Raw genomic sequence first — 22,930 nt, 5'->3', positions numbered from 1 at the left:
GCGCTAGTATGCCTTGGATATGTTGGCGAAGGTATGAGAGCATGTATGCCAATGAGTACACCACTGGATGCTAATGCCAAGTTGTTAATGCATGGGCACAATACCATGTTTACTCTTCAGCAGCACCTTTAATAATCAGAATTGCAGTGCTTTCAAAGCTAATGTTCAGATTCACTGGTAGCTTTTGGAAGCCCCAATTAAGGAGAGCATAGAACAGCAACAAACACCCTTGAACAAAGAAATGAAATGTTGTTTTAATAGAAAAATCATATAAAAATCTGAAACTGACTTTGAATTTCTAACAGCTCAGCTTCATAGTCAACAAGTAGCACAAGAATGACAGCACCCCCAAATCTGTATGAAGAGAGCGATGCCCTATGAAAACCTGGAGAGTAAGCAAGCAAACTAATCTCATGCACTATGGGTGCTCCTTTTAGCTAGGGTCCCCTATGAACATACTTCAAATGGATCCTGATTTTATGCCCATGTATGGACTCGTAGCTATATGGAACTATTTCTGGCACATTTCTAGCCACAAGGACACAATCTGCGTGCATGTAAATTGAAACCTTGGCACGAAAGGTTACTTTCTTGCGTACTGAAAATACAGGCTCCTGGATGCTGTTCTTGACACCAACATAGAATTGTTAGTAATAATTCATGAAGCTCTGGTGCAACTTTGACAACAGTACAAAGCAGTAACTTTCAAGCCACCTTACACATTAGGATGACCACACATACCAGATGCTTTGGTGCTGATAGTAAAACTTCTGCTGGTTGATCAATACTTGCCACACAAGAACCCCTACAATTGAAATACTTTCGGAGCCTGTCAAAAATGAAGGGAGGGGAATTTTTGAATGATGAAGGTTTAAAACCATCATTATAACTAAGAGGCATCTTTATTAGACTCTATATGCTGGGTAACAAGCATGTCTTAATAATGGTGACTGGTCCAAATGTGCCATGATATTTTCTTTCAGCAATATTACATCAAACAAGTTCCTTCAAAAAAACTTGAAATTGATAGTCTTATTTAGACTTGTCTCATAGATGCCATCCAAATTCTCATGTCCTCCAAGTACGAGTGGATGTATTAAAACAAACACTTTCGAAAATGCATTTAACACCCTTTGCATAATACAACGTGCAGCTTTTGTATCCTCAGCAGAACTTCCTTCGTAGATTACAGTTAAAGCAGCAATAACTAATTTTAAAAGAATGTGAGGGCAGCATGTACATACACTGAACACTTATTGAGACTTCGCAAGTGACTTGTCTGGCAGGTCAGTTTATTCAGTTTACAAGCTGACTCGCATGATTGACCTTGCCTGCAAATAAAAATCTTTATCTCTTGCCAAACTAGAAAACAAAAAAAGAGACTGCCGATGAAAAAGCTTGGTACCTGCTGATTACTATTGAGAGCCTTGCCAGACTATTCTCTTCAATAGGTTTTTCTGGAGGGGCTGCAAATTCGCAGTCATCATTCAGCACTAGAAAACTTGACACAGCAGATACAGATACAGAGTAAATAGATCTGACAGTTGACCTACAAGAAGAATTTGTTGTAGGTAATGAAAAACAATGATGTTCTTCCGTAGCATAAGCATTTTCATGAACCTGAAAATATAAAAGATTTATACAATATTAAGATGTCCGACTATGTCAGAAGATGTCTGATCATGTTCCTCTACTTGTTAATTTGTCAAGAATGTTATCCTCGACCTATTTAACAAGGATTACCAGAATATAATGTAGTCAAAGCATTAACGTAAGTGTAGTCAAAATATCACCATACAATGTAGTCAAATATCAGGTGAATCCTCTTCAATCAGATGCCATAAAACAAACTCCAACAAAACTGCATGTGCAGCAGACTGATGACTTGAAAATTTTTCAACAGGTTTTTGACTATTGTGGTCACAGCAAAATTGCATTTTCTGGCCTTAAAAGGCTCTAGCAATTTCCTTTTATCCCAAAGAAAGATCCTTCTATCACTAAGTTAAAATGAAACTGGCTAGAAGAGACTAAAGCTTATACAAGTAATACTACACAAGTGGTGGGAAAGAAAAAATGGCCAACCAGGGTGGCCATTACAATGGATCGTCTGTATACAGTCCAAAGCAACAAGTAGCTTGGCAAAAGCTCATCATTTGTGCCCTGGAACATCTGTATACACAAGTAGTGGGAAAGAAAAAATGGCCAGCCAGGGTGGCCATTACAATGGATCATCTGTATACAGTCCAAAGCAACAAGTAGCTCAGCAAAAGCTCATCATTTGTGCCCTAATTGCGTCTGGTCTGCCTAGACCTGTAAGACTTTGGCACTCTTACATGTTTAAGATATAGTCAGCTCTCGATCCAAGTGAATTACCAAGTAGATTTGGAAGCACAGTCAACAGTTTCAGCCAATATCCTTTTCAGTACCCTTCTTCATTAGTAACTTGAGATTCATATTTCCAGACTTCAGTCCAAAACAAAAACAGATTCGAGCCTTCTCAGTCAGCTTTTTGCTTTGGCTCTTAGACCAAATTCTCATTTGTAGCCATCTACATTTGTATTAGACTGATTCACTTTAGGGATACAGGAATCAGAGGTGTATTCTAAGTGGGATATTGGCTTTCTTTAGGGGAGCTGACCAAAGAAGCGTACTCCTCAAATTTGCAATTTTCCACTGTTTGTGTTTGCTGAAACTTTTAGAAGGGTAATGCCCAGCATATTGGTTGAGAGACCAAGGTAAGATAGGACCTATGAGGGGGGTAGGTGTCCCCACCTGGGTGTTAGAATTTGCCAATTCTATGGGCAGTGCCCAATGTTTTAGTTAGTTAGTTTGTAGTGTGAACACAACTACATTAATAAGTTGTGTCACCACTTCTAGAGTTAGTTCTAGAGTTAAATTAACTCTAGTTGAGTTAGGGATAGGTCTATCTTACTTAAGACCTATTGTACTTTCATTCTATCATTCTCGCACTTGCAACTTTTAGAGTGTGGAACTGCTGCCCACCCTTGCTCATTGTCTTGTGTTCACTCTCTCTTTTCCTCCATTTCCAACATTTGGTATCAAAGCTAGACACGTGGGTTCTATCTTTCCACCGCTCAACTAGTGCTACCCACGCAGAGTCCACTCAATTGACAAAGGAAGATACCATTTTGGAGGGAGGAGCTACTATTTTGGAAGAGAATTTGCTATTTTGGACAAGGTGTTGCTGCTGTTTTCAGCTTGCACACAGTCCCATACGCAGTCCTGCACGCAACTCTCCACATAGCCTCTCTCAACCATGTTTGTAATATTCTTAGCCTTCTCTACCATTTTCTTGGCTTTGCTCACCATTTTCTCAGTTCTGCCCAACCATTTTCTACATATCTAAGAAAATTTGCAAAAACTCTAATTTTCATAACTAAGGGATTTTCGAAAATTTTTGCTATTTCCCATCCATCTTGCTTGTCTCATGCCTAATTTCGACGGAATTTTCAATTTCTCACACTTCATACCAAGAAATTTGGGGATTTTCGACAAACTTTTCAAATTTCTAAAATTTCTCAAAATTTCTTCGAGGAAAATTGGGCCTTTTGCCCGATTCGAGTTCCTCTGCGTAAATCTCCACTAAAATTGCCAACATTGCACAATTTCTTCAACATTAGCACCAAAAATTTGGGGCTTTTTAGTTTTTTGGCTTCGGCATGCATCACAAGGCAGATTCTAGCTACTGGTTACTATTGGCATGTGTCCCGAGGTGACCATTCTGCAGAAATTTGAGTTGCAATGTATAAATTTCTTTGAAATTTCAAGAAGAAATTTGGGGCCTTTGCCTTGTATGCATTCCAAGGCAAGAAATATGTGGTACAGCAGCATTTAATTGTTGCTATAGTCAAATTGAGCATAAAACTTAAGGAAAATTCAAAAATTTTGGTGAGAATCGACATTAAGTTGCTATAATTCTACTTCTATGGGCATGCATTATGAGGCAGGTGTGGTACAACAGTATAGAGCAGTGCATTGCTATTATTTCTTGGCTGAGTGCTGATTCGGATAACATTGTGCACACTTTTGCATTTGTGTGACACTTTGGTATTTGTTTCATGATCCCGTAGGGATTTTTGGTACTTTGAGAAGTACACACTCTATACTTGCATCGAATATTTGGCTGCAAATTTTGTTTATGACTGACACCATGACATATCAGGGAAATAATGATCAAAGCAACATTCTTGGAGTCCTCACTTGGGAGGACAAACTTGATGGTTCAAACTACTCGTTGTGGAGTTCTATGGTCCAAAATCTTCTTGTTGCGGAGGACTTGTGGGACTTTGTTATAGGTTACTTGCAGCAACCGGGAGGTCCCGCATCTCAGATACCTCACTGTCACGCTCGAGTACAGGTTGCTAGTGGTGGTGGTATTGCTGCCCCTTCCCCCCCTCCTACGGAGATCAGAGGAAATGAGATTGAAGGATGCACAAGCACTTTCTTTGATTGCATTGTTAGTAAAAAGGGCCATTATTCCGCACATTCCATCTTGTAAGACCTCAAAATCAACATAGAATATACTTGAGCATATGTTTGCAGCCCACAATGAGGCCAGGATCTCCTATCTCCATAGAGAGTTCGCCTATGTAAACATGGATGAAGGTGATAGCATGACAGATCACCTCACTCACATGTACAGGATTTGTGTGAGCAACTGCTCAATATTGATGAGATTATTCAGGATACTGAATTGGTGAACAACACACTGAACTCTCTTCCAAAGTCAAGATACTAAATTGGTGAACAACACACTGAACTCTCTTTCGAAGTCATATCTTGATTTCCACACCTCCTTGATGCTATCATTAGGAGCACGGGGAGGGGGGGTGGGGAGCGGGGAGGGTGTGTGCAGCAGCCCCTTGCATTTGTGGAGTTGGAAGGCCTCTTGTTGCAAGAGGAATAGACTTAGAAGAATGTTGCATTGCGGTCAAGTGACGTGGCTATGCTTTCCAAGTTTAAAGGCAAGGGTATAGCTAAGAGAAATGCAAAAAATCAGCAAAAGAGTAATATTGCACAACCATCAAACAAAGTTGTCCAAGACTCAGAAAAGTCTAAAAAGAAGGGGCAATGCCATTATTGCAAGAAGCTCCATCACTATATTGATGAATCCGAAAAGAGATTGACCAAAGAGGACTCTAGTTTGTGGCTGTCTAAGAGATATCAGCCAGCAAATCTACAGATGGTGATACTTCAGCTAACTTTGTGGAGGACTATGCATTTCTCACATGCATTTATGACTCTCCGATGGCTGATTCAATATTTAATGTTGCTGAAACACGACAAACATGGTATTTTGACAGTGAAGCATCAAAGCATATCACTTCCAAGAAGTATTTGTTTACCTCTTTGCATTCAGCCCCTACTAGGAACTGTGTTATATGTGCAAACAACAGCAATTATGGCGTACATGGCATTGGGACTGTCACTATTACTATTGCAAATGGTTCTGATTTCATACTTCTAAATGTCTTATTTGTGCCTAGCATTACAAAGTGTTGAGTTAAAAATGCATAAGCCTGACTTAAACAGCCCCAAAACATGCTTAATTAATGAAAAAACCTTACTATTTTAAAAAGAAACACGATCCTAGAGAGATGTGTCCCACAGCCAAACCCTAATTTGGGTGTCCCAAACTTTCTATAAATAGGCATGCAGCCCACCACGCTCCCTTGATCTTGTTTATGCAAGTTTCAAAAGCCGTATCTTTGCTGCCCACACCCCGTTCGTGGAGGACATCACAGTTAAACCTTCCCCTTACTGTATACTATGATCTGGCACCTGATTCCAACCTCTCTCCACCCATGAGCTATCACCTGCATCCTAGAGTTGTTGCCTACATCTAGGAGTTGTCATGTGATACCCTAGAGCTGTCACTTATTGTCAATATCTTGTGTTTGTTGCTGATGTCATCATCTGGAGCTGTTGCCATCAGTCAAACAGTGTTGCCATCATAAAAAACCTTGCATTTCCTAAGTTTCTCTCTCAGGTTGTTGCCTATACTTCCTGCTTAGTCACCTGTTGTTTCCAATTGTCGCACAATTTTTCTCTCCCGTGAGGTACCTACGTTTTTGGTCTTTCTCTCTCCTCACTACTTGTCTACATTAGATCCGGCTTCTCTGGTTGCATTTGCCGGTGTTTGACACACATAGGCTGCCTTGCTGCATTTCAAGATCCATTTCAAAGTATGACACACTCTCTAATTTAAAACCTTTGCCTTGATCCACAAATACAAGAGTTTGAGGTTCAATATTCACTACAGTGTGTTTGTTGCATGATTAGTGTATATTCAATAGTCATTCACTTCATTATTCATTGTGTTCATTGTCTCTCAGTTACCCTAACCTTAATTGTGTTTTGTATTTATTAGTTTGTGCTCTGTCGTACAATTGGTTTTGTGTTTTCTATATTTAGAGCATTTCTTCACATGGTATCAGAGCTAGATACTCTCTAAGAAACCTTGGTCTTTTATCAAAAAGCTCATCCGCCGAAATAGGAATAACAGAAGGGTCAAATGACTTTGAACACATTCAGACCACCACTTCAGTCTCTACAACCTAACATGGACAGAAACGATCAAGAGTGGGCCTCCTAGCTTGCATTGCCCAATCTAACATAAGCGGAAAACCATCGAACTACCATGGAGTCCACAGACCATATCGGATTTTTACCGCCGAGTATGATCTCATCCTTATGTATAGAGCTTAGTAGTAGATTGACGATAGGCATGAGTTATGTCCTTTAGATTTGGTGCACAAAACTAATGATCTTGCAAGACCTTTGGAATCTCCACTACAGACTAGCTATCCGTAAGTGCAACATGGCTTGGATTACACTCCACTTCCACAGTACTTCTTTTCTCTAATGCCAAGTATGAACCCTATCATGGCATATTCTATGCCAACTGATTCTATATTTTCTATTAGATCAGGGGATGCTCATCAAGAAGGGACTCTTCAAAATAACCTTTGGTTTCTGAGTAATGAGGAAAGCATGAATTTCTTATGAACTCAAAACTAGGTAAGAAGCTGAAAGAAAAACTTATAAGTATTCTATCCCTTCCTTTCACTTCAAATGATTTTATTTCTCATGGTCAATTTGGAGTAGGTGCATCTTCATCTAATGCATTTAATGGACAAAAGGAATCAACCATGTTTTCCACAACATCTATCACCAATCCATTTGGGCTTCCACCCATCCCTCCCTCGTCTTCCATTGCACCTAGTGCACCACATTTACCATCACTCACCACATCGGGGGGTTCTGTACGCTTAGGCACAACCTTTAGGACCCCTACATACCCGTTTCCACATAGTAGACCTGTGGCGGAGACTCTTCTCCCACACACACACGTTTGGGTTCTCTCTCTGGGAGTGCACTCCAAACATACTCAAGTGTGGATCATTTGGTACTACGGTTTCCCTCTGGCATTCCCTAGTAGACCATCCGATTGTTATGTTATGCCCCAACTGACATTTGGACAAGGCTATCGTGTCCTAATGCCTTCACCTCCACCTACGGTACAATATGGAACTATAATAGTTTCAATACCTGCATATCAATCGGCCCTCATTGGACATTGGCAACCTATTCTGCCTATCTACCTACCCCTCCTCCTCATCCACCACCACCATCTTATCCTCCACCCTACCCCTCCTATCCATCTTCCCAAACACCTCATGATTCTAGCTCCTTATCCACCAAGCATACTTTTAATGACAAGACTTGTTTCAACCGGTCAAACTGCACCACTTGGTCAAATCTAATGAGGCATGTCTTAGACTCTCCGAGCCTATGGGATATAGTACATGGGTTGAAACCTTGACCTAATCATGTACTTGGTCCATACAAGGTCGTCCGCTCATGGAAGGCTCATAATGTCTACTATTGTCGAGCTTATACAGGGCTTATTGCTTGAGTTTCACTCTCGACTTTAGCATTTTGACTTAGCATTCGAGCGTTGGGCACACTTGACTGACTGTCATGCAGCTCAAGATAGGACCCATTGTATCAATTTAGATCATGAGCTCCAAAACTTTAAAATCATAGACAAGGATGACTTGATAGTCAAGTTGGTTAAGTACTGGCATCTCCTCGCTCAATTCTCAACCATCGGGGCTCCAAAGTCCTCTAATGATCAAATTACCCTGTTCCTTAACAAGCCGCTAAGAAAATATTTCCATTTTGTGCAACATGTGATTTCACAGCCTTAGATGCCCACATTTTATGAGTTTGAGTGTCAATCGTTGCGTTACGCATGGTTGTTCAATCAATTTCATAACATGTCCTCGATAGAGGGGGCTCTCATTGCATCTTCTCAAAAGGGATGACAAGGCCAGAGCAAATCAAAATCAAAACAAGGCTACTGAATCCCAAGGAACCACACAATCCATCTTAAACTTGGATGATAGTATGTACCTAAGAAGAATTGGTATTGTCAACATTGTCAAAAGACTGGCCATTATGACGATAAATGTCAATCTAAGGCAAGAGGCGCATAGTCAAAGTCCAAGAATCAGACCCCAACACCCCAATCAAGTAAAACCCAGCAAGGAAAGCAAGGTATTGGTAACCCTTAGCAGGGGAAGCAGCAAGGCCAAGCCCACACTGCCACCGGTCAGCCATCACATTTGGTGAACTACTCAACTCCAGATGGTTTGTCTAACTAGTTGCATATGCCCACATCATCTCCTTAGAGACATCAAATGCGAGTCTCACTCACATCTGCGAATTGCCTCTTGATGAGATGATTTTGTAGAGACCCACTTGTCAAAGCCGAGCACATCACCACCTATTTGGCTTATGGACAGTGGAGCTACCCATCACATGACTTCTATAGAGGACATTTTCATTTCCTAAGCCCCTACATCCGAGAGAGTTCACATAGGAGATAACTCCTCGGCCAAGATTTAGGCCCAGGGTTGTGTCTATTTTTCCATTGACCAGGGTCCGAATCTAGCTTCACAAGATGATGTCTATCATGTCTCCCAACTTGGGATGAACTTGTTGTCCGTTCAACAACTTTGCTAGTTGCGGCGAGCAGTTTTCTTCACAATAAACATAGTTGAGGTCCTAGACTCTCAGACTGGTTTAGTGATTACTCATGGCCAGACACAACCTAATGGCCCTTACCACATGACCCATTTTCTTACTGAGTTGACTACTGATGATTCATAGTTTCATCGCTTCCAAGCATTGGCCACCACACGAGAGCCCACGAACTCTTAGCATCTTTGACATTTTCACTTAGGACATCTTACCTACAACTGTCTTTATGAGTTGTTGCATCAGGAGATGGTTGCGGGCCATCCACACCTAAAACTATATTGAGAGGTCTATAAAACACGTTAACTAGTGAAGCAACATCGTACACACCTCTCTCAGCAATCTACCACACATGCTGAGGAGCCCCTTAAGCTGGCTCATGTAGATCTTTGTGGTCCCACATCCATGGCCGCCTTGAATAGCTCATTGTACTTCTTTTTAATAGTGGATGATTTCTCTAGGTACATGTGGGTGTACTTTCTCAAGCACAAGTCCGATGCCTTCACTTATTTCAGTGCTTGGGTATTGTTGGTTCATAACTAGACTCGTCGTCATGTGGGTACTATGAGGAATGACTTTGATGGCAAGTTTACCTCGCAGGAGTTCTCTAAGTTTTAGGGCATTGCATGCCAGCTTACCTCCACCAACTCTCCTGCATAGAATGGAGTCGTAGAGCGTAGGAATCGGACAGTCATGAATATGGCATGCTCTTGTAATATTTCCGCTCAAAAATATTGTTGAACTTGACTCCCCGCATGCCGCGTAAAACCTGTGCAAGGTTATCTCCCACATCGTAATTATCGGTAGATTAATCCATACCCCATACGCGCAAAAATGAGGCCTCCGCATTGTGAAATCGAGGTTGGGGTTGAAGACCGTAAAAACCCGCAGAAAAACACCCTTTTTGAAGGGGCAATTGGGATAAATGATGAAATTTAAGTCAAATTTTTTTATAATTATCCCTTCCCCCAGCTGATGCATGGCTGGAGGAGAGGGAGTGTGGGGAGAAATGGCCTAAGTAGGTGTGCTGTAGGGAGCATGAGGAGGGAATGGCCATGCACCAGCCACGCGGTGGCTACCACCTCCCCACCCTTGGCCTATATAACCTCCCACTTAGGCATTGGGGGGAGAGAGTAAAAAAAGAAAGGAAGCCGCCGTGCTGGAGGATCGAAGGGAGAGGAAGAAGACGTTGTTGCCGCCGCCATGGAATCAAACGCCAACAGGCTGAGGGACGCCGCCACCTGCAGCTCTTGCACATGCCGCCATAATCGCCCTCCCTGCCATCATCCTAATCAGCCCCCCGTCAACAATCTTTCTCTCTCCCCAATCATTAGGGCCCTTCCACGTTGATTCTGTTCAGTCAGAAGCTTCTTAGAAGCTTCTAAGGATAAGGGACATACGCCTTGTTTCTACTGTACTTCCGCGGTTTTAAAACCGGGTTCGTAAAGCTCCTATTCCTACACGAGGAGAAGGTATTGACCTACAGGCAGTCTCGGAGAGCGAGAGTAGAGGCTAGAAGGAATCCGAGGAGTTCAAGTCATCAACGATGGCTCCCAAGAAGATGCAAGGCGCACCCACGGGAGGTTCCTCCCTAAACATACACGTGGACATCACCGCGGATCCACAAGCCCAGGTTTTTCGAATTTAATCCCATGTATAAGAAACACTTTGAACATGCTTAATTCCATAGGGAGAATGCATTTTACGCTTATCATTACTTCATGTGGTAGTGATAAAAGTACATTTGATAAATTATCTCTTTGAACGATACATAAGGATTGGTGCATACCATGCAATTGAATCGTTTGCATCTCCAAAGTTAAGAATGTAAATCTTACTCGCCCTATGAACTTAGTCACAAATTGCTTTGTCGTGCATTTTCAAAGTGGAAGTCTAAAACGCATATTGCCTAGGGTTAAAGAGGAAATGGTTAAGTGTATTGGCCGTGAAGGAAAAGAGTATCTTGCATTTAGTCAATAACTTCTTGTTATGACTCGCATGGAAAGAATTGTTAACGTCCGTTGCACGGCATGAAAACGAAACAATAGACATTGCACGTTGCATGCAAAGATGTTTGACGAACGGATCAAAGGTTGCATGTCACATGAACTTCATTAACAATGTTGTATTTAGAAAAGGGTTGCATGTTACATATTCGTAAATTTCATTTCATCAAGTTGCATTTAGAAAAGATTGCATGGCTTATCAAAGCATGAAATTCAATTGCCTAGACAAAAGGTTGTAGGCATGATTCTTTGATGTAAGTCCTAGTAGGTCCTATGAAAGTATTTCTTCAAATTATCATGCGTTTTGACCTTGCCAAGGAAAGATAGGGTTATTACGAACCTTGCGATACGTAGAAGCAATGATTCGCATGTTTACATGTATTGTGACGTCTTGCAAACTAGTTTAGCTTCTCTAGGAAAGAATCGTCCTTGTCGCAAGACAAGTAGTCCAATTTAGCTAAAACACCTAACCCGCAAGGGATTCGTATAGGCATAACTAGTCGATACGATAAAAACCTCAAGTACTACCTAGGGTTTGGCACGTCAGAAATGCGGCATAGTATCGTACTTGGACGCCAAGTCGAAGCCCTCAAACCCAAAGGTCCTACCCACATTCACGGAATGTTGGGTCAATTGGATGCTCATGCAAACAACGATCTAGGGTTTCTACCCTAAGGATCGTTCGACCTAATGTTAAAACTCGGATTGAGTTTGGAAACCCTAGGACCGGACGTTGTCGGCCTATTACAATTAGGGTTGGGTTGTTAAGAAGACACCCCAAACCCTGCGTCTTGTCTAAACATAAATTCCTTGACCAAGAAACGCCATTCAATGGGTGAAATGATCCCATGAGTTAAGAGCGACACCTGTGCAATAAGTTGCAACAGCGCGCGGCCTTGTGGTTTAATCACAAGATAGATTTGCCATTCCTTGGATTAAGGTTGGCAGGTTCTAGCGCAAGTCTAACTTGCAAGAGGATGAGTAGTCATCGTGCTTCATCATCTTTCTTGGGCTGATTTGCCAAGTTAAGGGAAGTTATGTATTTGCTTGGAAGCAAAGGATCAATCAAGTCAGAGTGACATGGTTGCCAGGATTTACTGTTAATTTATGAAACCTAAGGTATTGGTTAAGTTGGGTTGACAGGGTATGACCCTAACCCAAGGACAAAAGGGTAAACAAACAAACCCTTGGGGAATCTTGCCAAGTCGCAATTAATCCCAGATCGAATGCTGAATGCATTTGGAGAGAAGGATTCACTCCTTAGCAATTTGCCAAATAAACGACCACTCGATTGATTGTGCTTGTAATAGTTTAGGAGCACTGTTTGCATTGTTTGCTCAAGGAACTAAAAGATGGAAAGTTAATTAATGCATCAGGTTGAAGGCCTGAAGGGAGAGGCAGCATCAATTACCCCCGATTGTTTATCTGACCCTAACCAAGGAGGTTGTTAGCTGCACCGGGAACGTGAACCGAACCCGCCGCGAGAGGTCTCTCCGTTGAGTGCTACTTGAAGCAGAAGGACGCTTGGATGCCAGGGGGGGCTCTCGCCATAAATCCCTTGCCTTCCGGGCCCTGCACAAGAGACCAACGTGACTCGAGATTGGATCTCGAGACCCGCATACTAGTCTACGGGCGGAATCTTGAATTAGTAATCCCTGTGGACTGCTGGATAGCCTTCGAGCGAATTATGGATTGCCTTCGGACAGATTATGGATTGCCTTCGGGCGGATTATGAATTAGCCTACGGGGTGGATTATATGAATGTATTCCAAAGATAAATAAGATAACCTGTTGAAAAGGAACTTGTTTGACATTGTTTTTCTATGTCAAGTGCTAAGATTACGTGAAGGAACCGGTGTTTAACTGGCTAATTAAGAAAGCTGCTTGATGCATGTCCAACTAAATGTGGTAGGTAATTAGACAACTAAATCAACCAGAGAAAAGTGCGGTGGATGTGGCCATGGGTCCGTCCTACGGATGGGTGGTCCCGGTTGGCCGGCAACTTTTCTCAAACGAAATGGACAGCAATGAGCTCTTCTCGAAGGAAATGAACAGCAAGGGCGCTGACCTAGAGTTCAAGTTTCCTCAAATCCCGATTTATGTTGTTTTAGGGGAACGGAATGGGACTATGCCTTATGGGCAGAGAGGTCGAGCTTTGCATCCCTCTCGTTTCCCATTCTCCTTGAACCAAGTGCAACATGAATCCGCTTCGACCTGACGTTTCTGCGTAAAGTAGTTCGCCTGGGGTTCGACGCTAGCTGCTGTTCTAGGAGTTTGACCACTAGGAAAACCCTGATTCAGGTCGGTCCTAAGTGGGAACGGCCGGAATACTTCCGCTACGTGGCAAACTCGGAAAGACCTAGATCACAAACCCCGTAACATTCCATGGAAGTGCCGGGCGGAGCTTTCTAAACCCTCTTTCCAATAGGCTGCTAAGACATGTCCTGAAAGAAAACAAGTGGACACATTACAGCTCTATGCTATTCGCAATAGAGCTCCCTAAGTGCCTTTGGGTTGAGGCTGTTAACACTTTGGTGTACATCCTTAGCTGATGTCCGATTGCGGCAGTCCCTTAAAAAAACTCCATCCAAGGTAATTTTTGGCTCTCGGCTTGTTATTTCTCCCTTCAGAGTCTTCGGTAGTCGTGCTTATATGCATACTCTAGATGAAAAGATAGGAAAGCTCACCCCTCAAGCTGATCTCTTGATGTTTGTGGGCTATTCTTCCAAAGCAAAAGCCTACCCTTTGTTCAATCCTCAAACGAACAAGGTGATTGTTAGAAGGGATGTCGTCTTTGATGAGTAAGACATCCTGCAGTCTTTTGTACCGGACTTTGAGTCCTTAACTCCACTCACATAATATGAGATTGTGCCTTCTAAGCCGGGTCTACTGCCTGCTCTTGACCTTCCTTCCTATAGACACTTCAGCTTCCAAGCACCCTCCGGGAGACCTGTTACCAGCAAACCATGTAGGATTCAGGGATCCTTCCATCGTATTTCACTCTAAAGGGCCCTAAAAGGTTTGCTTGGCTCAACTCTCAAACTTCCTATGCATCATTGTTTATAGCTGATTACATTGCACATTTTGCGCCGGATAGTTGGCATAGGAGGCTCTCTAGGACCCTCTATGGCATGAGGCCATGAAGAAGAAACTAGATAATATCAACCGAAATGTGACTTGGACCATGGTGGATCGTTCTCATCACAAGCCGGTCATCACAACAAAGTGCATTTTTAGGACCAAGATGAATACAAGGCTCACCTTGTAGTGCAAGGTTTTAAGCAAATGAATGGCATTCACTATGAAGAAACCTTCGTACCTACCGCTTGATTGACATCATTTCGTCTATTGATTGTGCTCACCACTTACCATAATTGGTTCAATGTATCAAATGGATGTCAAAAGTGCCTTTCTAAACGGTTATTTGGAGAAAAAAGTCTATGTGGAGTAGCCTCACAACTTTTCTTCTATTGACCAAAATAACAACGTATTTCGCTTGCAAAAAGCTCTTTCTGGAATGAAGCAAGCGTTGAGGTCTTAGTACCACAGGATAGACGAGTTCTTATGGACTAATGGATACCATTCTACCCCCTATGATCCAAATCTATATGTGCGTATCACTAGCGCGAGGGTCAGCTATACCCTGCTGTACATTGATGATATACTCCTCACTAGCTCAAATTCTCCAGCCATAGCAAAAATCAAGACACAACTTTGTGCTACATTCAAGAAGACCGTTTGTTGTCTTATTTCTTGGGGATGGAGATTGTTTGATCCAAGGGAAGTATCTTTCCGTGACAGCAAAAGTACGCCCTACAACTAGTGGAACAGTATTACACTGATCAAACACAACCAATGGCCGTACCTCTTGATTCCACTGTCCATTTGCATAAGGATTTCTCATGTCAACCTTTTGATACTCATACCTATTGTTCTATCATAAGGAAACTACTTTGGTTGACTCATACTAGGCCAGATCTTGCATACTCAATTAGTTTGCTTCGACAATATTTTAATACACCTAGAATGTTTCATTGGATTGCTTGCCTGTGTGTTAAGATATTTAAGGTGTACCTATAATTATGGACTAACTTATGGTCACGGTTTATGCTTACAAGAGTATATTGATTCTAATTGGGCAGGAGATCTTAACCTCTAGCGTTCCCATGTAGCTACCTCTATACCTTGGGCACAACACCTATCTCTTGGGCTAGAAATAAGCAGGTGATACTAACAGCTTTCACGGTCGAGGCAGAGTATCAGGGTCTTTTTGATGGTACCATTGAGGCCATCTATCTAATGAACTTGTTGGCCGCACTTCATGGCACATAGCAGTTGATTTTTACTTCACCAAAGAGCAAGTTGAGCTAGGCAATATTCGCCTAGATTTTGTATTGTCCAATGACAATTTTGCAGATATTTTAACCAAGGCAGTCAATCGGCCAATTCTAAAGTATCTTCTACATCGGATCGGCTTGGATACACTCTCCTGTGCTTCTTTAGATTGACAGGAGAGGGTGCTTCCCTCTTACTTCTTCCAGTTTGAGAGGATCTCTTGACAATGACAATGATAATATTTACAATTTTTCACTCTCAGACATTTATTTGCTTTGTATTGTACATTATGGACATTTGTAACTTCATCCACATTGTCAGGATGACATGATTGTAAAAGAACGCTTGGATAAGTGAAAAATTCCCTTGCGAGGACACTGTCCAAGTGGCACCATTGCATCGCATTCTACATGAGCATGGAAACTTGCATCTTCCCTTGCATTACCCCATGCATTGGCATTCTATGCATGTGAACATGCATCTATATGCATTTATCCCTTTTCGGTCACCCTTGGAGTGGTCAACCCCAGATCCACCATACTCATGGCATTACACATGGCAATCTCCAAAGGTAGTTTTTTTCTATGGTTGCATGTTCGCTTTGCTTGTCTTGCTTGCTCACATATTGTATTGCTTGTCTCTCCACATATTCTCCATATGATTTGCGCACACACACACCTTTAGGTAACCCCTAGACACTTATCCTACTGCATGTAGGATTATTCTACTTGTTTTATGAAGGTTATGAAACTATTCATCCTTATTTCCCATACTTCAAGGCATAGTGACTCAATGGGATGAACACTAATTTGAAACCCTTAATGCTAAATCTTGTGACAAACTGAAACAAAGTTCTCAAAAATAATAATAATAATAAACCAACCAAAAACTTTTTTTTTTTTAAAGTCCATTGTTGATTCCATCCGCCTTTGCAGGACTTGGTAGGCCCCTTGGCAACCGATGAGCACCCTTGATCCGATGTCTGGCCTCATTGGGGTAATCACTTGGGCTCCCTTGGTAAGATAACTATCGTCTCTCTACTCTCGGTAGGTCACTGAGCAACCAACACGCACCCTTTGCTAGATACCCTCGCTACTTCAGGATGGGACGTCTTAGGGTAAAAGAAACTAAACACAAGGGCTTATTTCTCATGGCTCTGTTTTGGACCTAAGAGAGGGTGTTGAGCAAAAAATGCATTAGCTTAACTTAAACAATCCCAAAACACACTTAATTAATGAAGAAACCTTATTATTTTAAAAATAAACACGATCCTAGAGAGTTATTGTGTCCCACGTACCAAACCCTAATTTGAGTGTCCCAATCATTATATAAATAGACATACAACCCACCACTCTCTCCTAATCTCCTTTTTACAGGTTTAGGAGCCGTATCTCTACTACCCACACCTTTTTCGTGAATAACATCATGGTCAAACCTTCCCCTTGCTATATACTATCATCTAGCTTCTGATTCCAGCCTTCATCTCCACCTGAGCTGTCGCTTGCATCTTGGAGTTGTCGCCTACATCTAGGAGCTATCACCTCGTACCCTGGATCTGTCACCTACTGTCAAAACCTGTGTTTATTGCTAATGTCATCATCTGGAGCTATTGCCATTTGTCAAACACTTTCGGCATCATCTAGAACCTTGCATTTGCAGTCGCCTCTTAGGAGACAGTCTCAGCTAGAGGACAGCGATGTAAACAGCAGGTCTGGAATAACATCCCGTCCCTCATCACAGAGGAGATGGGACACTCCCTCCTAGCCTCCTTCACAGAGAAGGAACTAGAGGAGGCTTTCCATACACAGGACGGGGCAGAAATGCCCGGGAGAGAATGGCCTCTCTAAGGCTTTCTTCACTACCTTCTAGGAAGTAGTGAAGGACCCCCTACTGATGGCCTTTTAGGAGATTTTCACTTCAGGACAGATGCCAGGGAGTCTATTGGCAGGCCTTATCAGTCTTCTCCCCAAAGGGGGAGACCGGTTGGAGCTTTCCCGGTGGAAGACGATCACCTTATTGTGTCAGTGGCCTATAAGGCACTGGCAAAGATGATTGGTAGGCAACTACACCCCTTGCTTCCAAACATCATCCATGACACACAGACAGGCTTTGTCCAGGATAGGAGCATCCTGGACAATGTATTCACCTTCTTTGAGGCGACAGAGTGGGCCCAGTACAGTGGGCAGAGACTAGTCGTACTACTCTTGGATTTTGAGAAAGCCTATGACAGGGTGGACTGGGATTTTCTAGAGGGCACCATGGTGAGGTTGGGTTTCCCCCAGGGCTTGGATTTTCAAGGTCTTCGCACTTTACAGATCGGCCACCAACAGGGTTCTTATAGGAGGGAGGCGAGGGGAGGAGTTTCGGCTAGAGAGATCAATCCGACAGGGCTGCCCCCTGGCCCCGTACCTGTTCCTTCTCTTTGCAGAGGCGATGTCTCACTTCCTCAGGTCACGTGTGAGCGGTTTACGTGGCCTCCGAATTCCAGTAAGAGAGGAGACCGAGTTGTTAGACTCAGAGTATGCAAATGATACAACGCTCTACAGAGGATGACGAGTTGATGCTAGAGAGAGTGAGGTTGGCTCTTGAGGTGTTCTGTTCTGCAGCGGAAGCAAAAATCAACTAGCAAAAGTCGGTTGGTTTCCTAATAGACCCGGACTCTAGCACGGAGCGGAGCGTCCACCTAGGATTTAGATGGGTGAGCAGAGGACAAACCGTCCGGTACCTAGGGTTCCAGGTAGGACTCGACATCACTCCCGCCCAACAGTTTCTTCCAGTCCTTGATTCTATTCGGAGGAAGCTAACCTACTGGAGCACGGCTCACCTCTCACTAGCCGGCCGAGCCCTGGTAGTTAACCAAGTCCTCCTAGCGACAGCCTGGTACATCACCTCATGTTGGTGCTTCTCCTTCTCCTGCATAATGCAGCTTCGACACCTAGTGTGGAATTTCCCTTGGTCCGGGTCAGACGCTCCAGGGATTCCAGGGCCAAGGTGGCGTGGGCGACCATTATACGATATCGGTCAGAGGACGGCTTGGGATCATAGACCCAAAGTATCAGAGTATGGCCCTCCTGGGCAAGCTAGTTGTCCACAGCCTCACACCGGGAGGGCAAACTTGGAAGGTCGTATTGCAAGAGGATCTTCAGGACTGTAGACCAAGGCTTGGCGGTGAGTGAAGGCCGTCCTTGAGATGGATCTTCACATCAGCTCAGATCACCCTTCCTACGTAGCTTGCTCTGCGTGTGGCAAGGCCTCCGTAAGGCCCTAATCCAGAGCCCCCCAAGCTGCCAAGAGGAGATAGACCGTCAGTCGGTGATTTGGAACCCCCAGGTCAAGGACCGGGAAGGGGCACAGATTGGCGAGCACCCCCACATCCAGTAGGCTGGTTGGGAGGCTGGCCCGGCTTGTACCATCAGGACATGGCAGGAGGTGTACATGATGGCGGACGAGGAGGTGCTGAGGCAAGTATCAGGCTGCCAGCGAGAGGAGTGGAGCTGAGGAGAAGGGAGATAGACGCAACGATACCTCAGGAGTGGCTTGCTCCCCCGATTCGAGAGCCAATAGAGCTCGGGGAGGTATGGGCCGCTAGGTTTTCACCAGCAAGCATCCCCCTACAGGTGGCGGGAAGAGTGGGTGGCGCTCCACCTAGGACCTTTTTCACAGTGCAGGAGGGGGAGCGTCTAGCTCTTAACAGAGGGCAGCAAGACGAGGGGATAGCTGTCCTTTCATGGAAGAGGATCCGGGTGGTTGGCCTTCAGGGGAAGACATGGCAGTTGGACCTTTGGTCTTTTGGCAGGAGCTCAGGGAGTGGAGCCTCTGGATCTGGGAAGGAAGGCCACTTGATGAGCTAGAGTGGGATCTGAGAGAGTGGCTTTGGCCAGCCCACTGCGGTCGCCAAGTAGCCACTGAGGTTCTTGAAATGCACCGCCAGGATTGGCAGACACGTATTGATGTAAGAGGACATGGATTGGGCGCCTTCACGTAGTAGGCACTGGGCGGAGCACAGCATCACGGAGCCGTTCCGACGGACCTTCTGGCACCGCCTATGGGACAGTTAGAGGCCAAGGAGAGTATCGTATATTTTATGGCTGGTGGCACATGGAGGCTTGGCAATGGGAAGCTAGCTTGCCCAGATGTAGAAGGAGGGAGTTTGTAAGTGCTGCACACAGCAGTCTATGGAAACCCCAAAGCACTGCCTTTGGTCCTGTGAGGCGGCACAGCTCGTGTGAAGAGGAGTATGCCACATCCTGCGCCGCATAGCACCCAGACTCGGATGTATCTCTTGGGGTGCTTTTTGCTAGCAAGCGGTCAACCAAAGCCGTCACCTTCTATATGAGGCTAAGATATAGATACGATATTCATTATCGAGGCAGGGTCATGCACAGTGGTGGGTTTAGAGGCTCTACCCATCCACCAGGTACTGGAGCCCACAGCAGACCAATCTGAGGTATGGAAAATCATAGGGAGTCTTACTGGTTGGCATATCTGAAAGGCGCGGTATCAGGTGGCTTTCGGCGGAGAGAGACTTTCAAAACAGGCAACCTTAGCAGAGCTCCGGATCTCCATCATCCACTCCCTTCGAGGCCGATGGGATCAGGTGCAAGGAGAGTCCAGGGCTTGTCAAGAGCTCCGAGGTCATTTCATGCGCACTTGGGGTGGCCAAGACCTGTTCTTTGTGATGCAGGCGGGCAGTCCCAGATGGCGATACACCCCCCCTCCATGGCTTCTTGCCCCTATCCCCCACAGACCGCCTTGAGAGGCTTGTATATATGATGTATCTGTGACTTTCACCAGCTCCAGCTTGGTCTGTTGAGCATGAGCACTTCTTTGTATTCAGGGTTTTTTTCTAAAGTAATATAATTAGCCACACTTTATTTGCAAAAAAAAAAGAACCTTGCATTTGCTAAGTTTCTCTCTTCTCCAACTATCGCCTACATTTCTTACACATTCATCTATTGTTTCTAGCTATCGCTCAGTTTTTCTCTCTTCTCAAGTACCTATGTTCTCTCTCTCTCTCTCTCTCCATCAAATCCAGTCTCTCTAGCTAGGTTTACTGGTATTCGATACATGGAGGCTGCCTTGCTGCATTTCAGGAGACATTTCGAAGTACGACACTCTCTCCAACTCATAATCTTTGCCTTGATCCCAAAGATACGAGAGTTTCACGCTCAATATTCACTGCATAGTGTGTTTGCTGCATGGCATTGCATATTCACTAATCATTCAATTCATTATTCATTATGTTCACTATCTTTGAGTTATCCTAACCCTAACTTTATTCTGTGTTTAGCAATTTGTGCTCTATTGTACGATTGGTTTTGTGTTTTCTGTGTTTAGATCATTTCTTCACACAAAGAACAAATGCATTGTCAAAGATAGAGAGATGGAATATGTACTCAGGCTATCCGGCACCCTGTATAAGGGTTTATTCTTGTTAAATGCATATGACAAACAATCTCATGATGCTCTAGCAATCACTAGTCTTTTGGCCACTATGCACAATGCAAAGCTTTGGCATGACTGCTATAGACATATAAATTTTGGGACTTTGATGACCCTTCAGAGATGTCATATGGTAGATGCATTGCCTCGAGTGGAAAACCCACTTCCTCATACATGCAAGGGATGTATTTTAGGCAAAATGCAAAGGTTTGCCTTCAAAAAGGATGGTGTAGTGTGTGCTATCCGAAAAATGTAGCTTATCCACTCTAATATTTGTGGTCCCATGATGAGAACATGTGCACTTGGGGATCATCTTTACTTTGTTACATTTACTAATGACTACTCTCAGTATACATGGTTGTATGGGCTAAAGGCAAAATCTAATATGTTCATGCATTTTAAAAATCTCGTGGAAAAGCTTGAAGCACATGGTATGCAAGCAGCATAAAGCTTTTTATGGTCTTAAACAAGGTTTGTGATTAAATGGAAAGAGCACATGGTATGCAAGTTGCATAAAGCTCTTTATGATCTTAGACAGATTCCTCATGCATGGTACTCAAAAATTGATGCATATTTGGTCAGCAAAGGGTCATAGCCAAGCTACACTATTCTTTGGGGACTCAATTCACCCAAAATCAGCATGGTATCATCATGTCACTGTCATAGTATATGGATAAGCTATTACATAGGTTTAATATGCAAGATTGAAAACCTATGTGCACTCCTATGGAGTTAGGCTTAAAGTTGTCTATGCATGATGGTGAAGAGATGCATGATGTTGCAATTTATAGCAATTGGTTGACATATTTACCTTTACACACATCTTGACATTCAATACGTAGTATCTCGGGTGAGCAAATATATACACAACCCACAAACCATACATTAGCAAGCTGGTAAGTGGATCTTCAGATATTTGTAAGCTACTCAATCCAATACATTATTATTCCCAAGGGGGAAGACTTGCACTTACAGGCTTGGAGTGATTCAGATTGGGTTGGTGATACAAACACTAAGCAATCTACTAGTGGATATTGTTTCTTTCTAGGCCGTTCATGCATTTCATGGCTAAGCAAGAAATAGCCTACAGTGGCTACCTCGTCTTGTGAGGTTGAGTACACTACAACCTTCACGGCAATAGTGGAATGTGTATGGTTGTGCAGATTGTTGGCTGATCTACAAATTTCTTTGGAGGGTTCTATATCCATTCTTTCTGAGACAATCAAAGTGCTATTACAGTGGCACAGAATCTTGTGTTTCCTACTCGCATGAAACACATTGACATACATTAACATTATGTCAGAGAGAGATGCTACACAGGAGAGATCATTTTGATGTATGTCCTTGCACACGAGAATGTTGCAGACATTTTCACCAAAGTACTTCCTCATGAGAAGTTTGAGGCTTTTCGAAGGTCCTTGAACTTGTTACCCTTTGGTAATTGATCTTCTTGTACTTTGACCACATTGGCACTACAGGGAGGTCTTAGAATTTGCCAATTCTATGGGCAACTCCCAATGTTTTAGTTAGTTGGTTTGTAGTGTGAACACAACTACATTAATAAGTTGTGTCACCACTTCTAGAGTTAGTTCTAGAGGTAAATTAACTCTAGTTGAGTTAGGGATAGGTCTAACTTACTTAAGACCTACTATACTTTCATTCTATCATTCTAGCACTTGCATCTTTTGAGTGTGGAACTACTGCCCACTCTTGCTCATTGTCTGGTCTTCACACACACACACACTCTCTCTCTCTCTCTCTCTCTCTCTCTCTCTCTCTCTCTCTCTCTCTCGTTGAGAAATAGACAAATGATGTATGCTCCAAGAGGAGCTGTCCTAAATCCCATATGCACAGTGAGATGAGTGGAACAACTCAAAGCCTATAAAGCATTGTACTTGACTATGAAATGAACACAATATCATGATGCTTTGTACTTTCATTTAAGTGTCTATCATTGTCAATTCTACACAAGATTGTGTTTATGAGTCCAAGCTAATCTATCTTGGAACCTAATTCACTTATGTAATAGTTTACCTCTACTTGTCCATGTCATTATGAACTTGGTTTACATCTTTGATCCA

The 22,930-nt window shown here is 43.3% G+C and overlaps 1 protein-coding gene across 1 annotated transcript in view; it reads right to left on the bottom strand.

The window, feature by feature from the left end:
* Positions 1 to 229: 229 nt before the first annotated feature.
* The window catches only part of LOC148020910 (glycosyltransferase family protein), a 40,454-nt gene continuing 17,753 nt past the window's right edge, over positions 230 to 22,930 (bottom strand). The window contains exons 7-11 of the mRNA XM_087698719.1: positions 1,554 to 1,620; positions 1,406 to 1,466; positions 1,245 to 1,331; positions 742 to 829; positions 230 to 621 (exon numbers count right to left, since the gene is read on the bottom strand). Coding sequence (XP_087554845.1) covers positions 529 to 621; positions 742 to 829; positions 1,245 to 1,331; positions 1,406 to 1,466; positions 1,554 to 1,620 — 396 coding nt within the window. The 3' untranslated portion in view covers positions 230 to 528. The remainder of the gene's footprint in view (positions 622 to 741; positions 830 to 1,244; positions 1,332 to 1,405; positions 1,467 to 1,553; positions 1,621 to 22,930) is intronic.

The sequence above is a fragment of the Lygodium microphyllum genome, chromosome 18 (genome assembly GCF_053477565.2).
Source record: "Lygodium microphyllum isolate KBCC chromosome 18, Lygodium_microphyllum_v1.1.10, whole genome shotgun sequence".
Taxonomy (NCBI): domain Eukaryota; kingdom Viridiplantae; phylum Streptophyta; class Polypodiopsida; order Schizaeales; family Lygodiaceae; genus Lygodium; species Lygodium microphyllum.
The sequence above is the reverse complement of the archived record's forward strand: the minus strand, read 5'-3'. Positions and strand labels throughout refer to the sequence as shown.